This window comes from Pagrus pagrus (genome assembly GCF_965226575.1).
Source record: "Pagrus pagrus genome assembly, chromosome: 14".
Classification (NCBI taxonomy): Eukaryota; Metazoa; Chordata; class Actinopteri; order Spariformes; family Sparidae; genus Pagrus; species Pagrus pagrus.
The window spans coordinates 6,269,122-6,275,406 of record NC_140198.1 but is presented as its reverse complement, the minus strand read 5'-3'; the positions used below and the strand labels follow the sequence as shown (position 1 = coordinate 6,275,406).

The 6,285-nt window shown below is 39.3% G+C and overlaps 1 protein-coding gene across 1 annotated transcript in view; it reads right to left on the bottom strand.

The window, feature by feature from the left end:
* Positions 1-114: 114 nt before the first annotated feature.
* Positions 115-6,285, bottom strand: part of mcama (melanoma cell adhesion molecule a) — a 51,723-nt gene continuing 45,552 nt past the window's right edge. The window contains exons 14-16 of the mRNA XM_084373146.1: positions 4,665-4,794; positions 3,158-3,275; positions 115-2,442 (exon numbers count right to left, since the gene is read on the bottom strand). Of these exons, the coding sequence (XP_084229272.1) occupies positions 2,440-2,442; positions 3,158-3,275; positions 4,665-4,794 (251 nt within the window). The 3' untranslated portion in view covers positions 115-2,439. The remainder of the gene's footprint in view (positions 2,443-3,157; positions 3,276-4,664; positions 4,795-6,285) is intronic.

Genomic DNA, 6,285 nt, shown 5'->3' with positions numbered 1-6,285 from the left:
CTCTGGCTCATATTGAGCCCTCGAGCCAAAGAAAAGTCCACCAGTGATCCAACACTAAGTGCTCCTTCATACCTCTGCAAAAAATAAAGCATGAAAGAAAAAAAAAAAACAGCCTCTCTTTAAATGACACGTTTTTATTTGGCATTATTTTCTTGCAAAAAATATAAAAAAACGCAAGCATCAAAGAATCACATGTACAGTACTTTAATTTACACACATTTAGAAAAAAAGAACATAATTGCAATGTTTCAAACTTGTTTTCCCACTGGTGAAAAATCCAGAACTATAAACTGAAAAATGTCTTTTTAAAGTTGAACTGAAAAGACTTAGTGATCAAATCAGAAATCTGTCTGCACAACGGAGACGGTTGGGTGCTATGGCTTTGTGCAGCTTTTCTAAACCACAACGACGGCGTCACATCGCACACGAGGACACTTGTTGCCTGAGGACGTCCTGTACCTGGATATTTCTACAACTTCGACACTTCGACTCAGTGGAAAACAAAGGAAAACATGTCACTACGTTTGTTAATGATGCAAGTCATCTGGGCAATGTAGCGCTCGCAGCAACAACAACAACAAAAAAGGTCTCTTTTCACAATAACCTACACAGTGAGCAATCAGTACATAATATTCACAACACGGGCCTTAAGAAGGAGCGAACCAGTGTCGCTGCATGTTTTAGCGGATTTACGGTTTCTGTCTATTATCACTAGATCCAGATATAAAACCCAGGATGTAATTAAAAAACACTTGCTGCTAAGAATCTTTGAAGATTTTTTTTTTACTCTTCTGGATAAGAGAAAAGATTTTTAACCCTTTTTATCTAAGACAAAGCCCATTACTTAACAACTCTGTGGAAGTTAATTGAATCCAAATCAAGAATTTGGGTAAAACTTCTGGCAGGACGACAGATGATGTCATTTCCAGCTACCGTTACAGTTTCATCTTAAAAATACAGTGGAGTGAATATTTTGTTGATCATTAAAGATTTTTATAGATGGACATGGATTTCTTTTTTTTCAAAGAAAATGTCCAGACGCTTAGCGCCGCATGTGAATGTAGTGATAATACACAGAGACACAGCCATTGCTTTACATTAATTTCCCATATTTTAAAAGAATAATACCTTGAAGCTTGAGACTTGCTTTAGTTCAGTAATCCATCACAGAGACGAACATCCACGTCTGCTTTTATTGTTGTTGAAGATTCATGGTAATGCAGATCAAACCTGAATTATTCCTTCATTAATATTGTATCTTTAAACAGAAAGTTTTCCCTGTGATGGATTATCCAAGTAAAGCAAGTTTTAATGGTCTTGCCAGTTAATTCTCAAACTGTGCAGAAACATATGGCTGCTTAAAAGGTTAAAAATCAGTCAGTAAACACGCTAAACATGCAGGAACACTTGTTCAGGCCCGACTAGCTCTCAGTGGAAACAAAGAAAACACACAGAGCAAACCCAAGAATCAAACAAAATAAAACAAATTCAGTGTATGATGCATTCTCAAAAACAGGCACAGCAGATCACTAAACTTTGACCTTTTCCACCTTCAGTAACAGTCCAAGGCCACCACTAGCAGGTCTGTACACTACACGTATTTACAAACAGTACAAGGGCTTATCAGCAGTTTGCAGAAGAAGGCTGCCAGTGTGTGTGATTGATAGGAGATTATTATGATTATCCTGCGTTTGATCAGATCAAAGATTCTGGAGGAAACGCCTCGGTATTCATCGCTTCTTTTTTTTGGTAAATTTCAACATCAATTTCTACAAATATTGAATCAAAAGTCAAACAGAGGCAAACACACCGACGAGCCTTCTCTCAGTGTGACTGTAATGAGCTGCCACAAGACGAGCAGCAGCTAGCGTTTGGTCTCTGACATCATATCCTGTCCTGAAACTCACCCGGACCCATGAACACGGATCAACATGCACATGACCCAGACGCTACCATGAAATGAAAAATCTGAGTGCCAAAATATCTTAAATAACAAAATATATATAATATATACACTTTCATAAAAAAAAAGAAAAAAAAAGAAAGGTGATGATGCACGTGAGACACAATCGAACGCACACCGAACAACAGCCGAGAGCTGAACACAGTTTGAGGAAACGGTACAAAAACAAACCGAGAAAACTGAACGTCGAGGAAGCAAAAAAAACACTTGTTCAAAAAGGAAATACACATCTGTACACACATACCTGTGTGTGTGTGTGTGTGTGTGTGTGTGTGTGTTTGTGTGTGTGTGTGAGTAAATCTAGTGAATACTGCCAAAAATGAAGCATGATGGAGGAAAGTCCGGACTGTTAGGTGGTGTCACTCTGCAGGTCTCAGATCAGTGCTGCACAGACACACACATACACACACACACTGACTGCTGGCTTCATGTGTCCTCCTGCTGCAGGACGTCACTGCTGGACCATCAGGGGGACTTTACTGGAGAGACAGAGGAGGACATCAGTGTAAATACATCTACACACACACACTTTTCGGACACACACACTCATTATAAACAACTTGTGATTTTAGCTACACCTGACAAATGAGCTGCTGCTAAAGGGAAATTAATTTATAACCACTTTGGAATTATTGTTGAAGTTTTGGCCATCATGTCTGTTTTAAGTTGTCATGATTTAAAACCATCAACTTTTTCATTTTAATTCTCTAATTCTCTACTAATGGCAGCCATTTTAGCCAAATTTAACAGCCAAGAAAACTGCACTGAAAAACATGGGACTATCCCTTTAACTCACAAACATTTGGATTTGAATTCAGCTCCTGTCTGTGTCAAGTCCAGACATCCTCACATCATCAGAATTTTTTTTTTTTTCTGCACGCTGGCAGTTGGTGCAGATTTATTTATAACCATTAAATAATTTATAGAAAAGCTGCCGCTATCACCCTTAAATACATATCCACATATCCACGTTTAAAAACAGATCCTGTGTTGAAAATGTAAGTGCGACGTGACGTGACTGCGTCTGTGAATAAACACTTTATGGGTTTTTCTCCTGCAGCTCCCTCAGAACAAACTGCACAAGCCTAAGAAGAACAAACCTGTGTTGGTATGTAGTGAAAACTGCCCGTCTAAAAGGCTTTGAGTCCTTTTCTTATTATATTGTGAAATAATGACGTCCAGCACAATAGTTACCTGCTCACTGGGGCCCTTTTTGTCTCCGTTGACAGCCTTTAGGAGGACGGCTTCCTCATTCTTTGTGTTGGTTTTCATCTCCACGACGATGTCATCTTTGGTGGTCTTCTCTTTGGTGCTGCGGACAGAAATGAGCGTTGGCGAGCGTGGAAACTGACAAAAACTCAGGTGACTGCGGCGGGACTGAGTATCACCACAAACGACATCCTTCTTTTAAACTGAAGTTCAAGATCATTGTGCTTCTGTATTCAGAGTGAAGCTTTTCTTAAACACACATGTAATTTCTGCTCGAGGTCTCCCCATCAAAAGGAAACAAACAATGTGTGGCATCATGGGAGTTGTTGTCCTAATTGTTAAAACATTGCCAATGACTGTCTATCTGATGGTTGAAAATCTGTCAACTTTCAGAAAGGTGCTGGTGACGTCACCGTGGCTTTTTTCCTTTTTCCTGGCCTAGGCGATAATATTTACTGTATTTTTGTCTCCTACAGGTCATGCCATGCACCCTCATCCTCCTTGCTTTGATGTCACAATTTTAATTTTTAAAAAAAAAGTATAATAAACCACAGAGGGGCAGTGTCGGCCGTTGTAAAGATATCGTTAATATGCAGCATTTTTTCTCTCAGCGCACAACCGCTTCATCCCAGCCCTCCCGAGCGCACAGCCAGCGCTTTTCTGCCCGAAAAAAATGCTATGTGGCCCATTTCTGCATCAACATCCTGTGAGTACCAGAAATAATACAGTGAAATGTTACTTAAAGGGCAACTAAACCCCAGAGGTTTGGCTCAAGTGCCTCCTCTAAACTGCCTCAACAGTAGCAGGGTACTAGGTCATGCTGCCTCCTCATGCTGCCTCCTGCAGCTGCAGATGTCCCCCCCCCACAGCCCCTCACTACCACCACATGTACACAAACACACCAACAAACTATTAGCTAGCTTATAAGCAAGGGTTTGTCACCACAAAAGCTGGCTTCTGATACATTATTCATTTATTTCACATATTTTTCAACAACTCCCGCAAAAAGAACAAAACTTTCAATGTTTTAGTCAGTTTCTAATTACTTTCAATCTAACCCCAATCTGTCTGTTCTGCTCTGAAATCTTTAAAAACAAAACTTTAAACAGACTTTCCGTTTTTAAAAAGCTTAAGAGTTGTCGTTTCAGCAAACATTACTCGTGAATAATTAGTGTGTCGGGGACTATTTTCAGATGCAAGTGATTATATAAAGCAGCAGAACAGTGTATGTGGGAATGAGTCAAAATAAAAAACTAACAATAAACAAAATGTTGTTTAATAGTTTTTGGACAACAACAAGCTCTATGCTAGAGAAGAAGACGATGTCAGGCTTTGGATACACAGACAAACTCTTAATTACGATAAATGCATTATTGGTTTTGGTTCTTTTCATGGGATTTGTTGACAATAAGAAGAATATCCCTGGACATATCCTTTAAAAGAAATGTTGTTGCGTCCCTCTGTGGACTTCATTAAGCAGACGTGTACTCACATCTCCTGTTTCCCCGAGCGTCCACAGGGAATCTTCCCCTTCTTGTGCAGGAAGTAGAGAACGCTGCCGAGGATGGCGAGCAGCAGCAGACACAGTATGATCACCACGATGATCACCCCGCTGCCCTCAGCTGCACAAACACACAAACACACAGAGAAAACAATCACATGCTAGTGTCAGTCCTCTGCTTCTGTCGATCATCTTCCTGTACAAACTGATCCTCAGATATGGTGTCGTCTTTGCGTGTACAGATTTATAACAGGAACTGGGAATGTGATGTTTTGGGAGATTTTTCAGGTCGTGAACGTTTAATAATAAAGATGCTTGTTGTTGCATTATTGGAAGTTTTTTGTAATCCGTCTCTTGCAAACCCTTTAACTTTATGGTAGTTAAAAAATAAGGATAAGGAACAGCTGCTCTACAGGAGTGCATTATTTAAACTACTGTGTTTCTTAAGTGGCTTATTTCACAAAGTCCATTTCTTCATGCATACTAAATAATTAGCTGAGCGTGAAATTATGTCCATTATTTTCAAGTGTCATTAAAGAAAATAGCATCGACTTTGTGCAGCATCTGTGAACCACAACCTTAATAAATGACTTTATTCAGATAACGTCATCCATCAAGAATGAAAAGAGGCTTTAACTTTTCAGTCTCCTGGTTGAGTTTGTGTTAGAGACCAGCTAGTGAGAAACAATATTAACAAGTAACATTTGAAAAGAAAAACAGTACTAAACTACAGTTTGTGTGCTCAATAAATCATCTTTATCAGGACTGAGAATATATCTGGGTGACTTTGAAGCATCTTTAACTTAGTTTTAATTAATCTTTTCAGTTAATCATTCACTTTAATATTTTAATATATTCCTTCTCTTCTTTCCTCCTCATTTTTTAAATATATGGTAAATATCCAACTTTATCTTATTAAATGCATCGTATCACATGTCACAGAGTCACCATCACCAGAGGAACCTCACGTCATATCAATATAATTAAGACTATTAAACAAGAGGGTAGAATCAGTAGGATTTGTCCGAGATGTTCCTAAACGCACCACAAAAGATAGATGATTGACATTTTGGGCTGGTAAAGCGTCCCGAGCAGCAGCAAAGTGAGAGAATAAGAAGATCCAGGCAGAGTGCTGCAGGCTCTCTGCAGAGACGAGACACTAACACGCCTTTTCTCTCTCCAGTCGCCCTCTCTGTGTGTTTTCATCTCGTTACTTCATCTCACTGCGTCTGCCGTCAGTCTTGTGATGTTGGGAAGGCAGCGTGCAATGACGCAAAATAAAAAGACTCAATAATTCCCATCAAATGCGTTCAGACTAAAATAACAAAGCATAGTGAGTATTTGTACTTCGTTACCTCCCACCTCTGACGACCACTAACAATAAAACTCAAACACAGCTTTAGTTTTTAATTCTGCTGCATTGAATTATACACATCAGCCCTCTGAATGTGCTGAATCCATAAAAACACAGAAACAGACTGAGACGTCGTCATTCATTTTATGGTTCTGTGTTATAAAACAGTGATGCAATTCATTCTTAAAGCAGATCTTCCACTCCGTGTTAAGTGTGTGTAGGAAGCTTCTACTCTCAGAGGACTAAGTGTTTAAAACG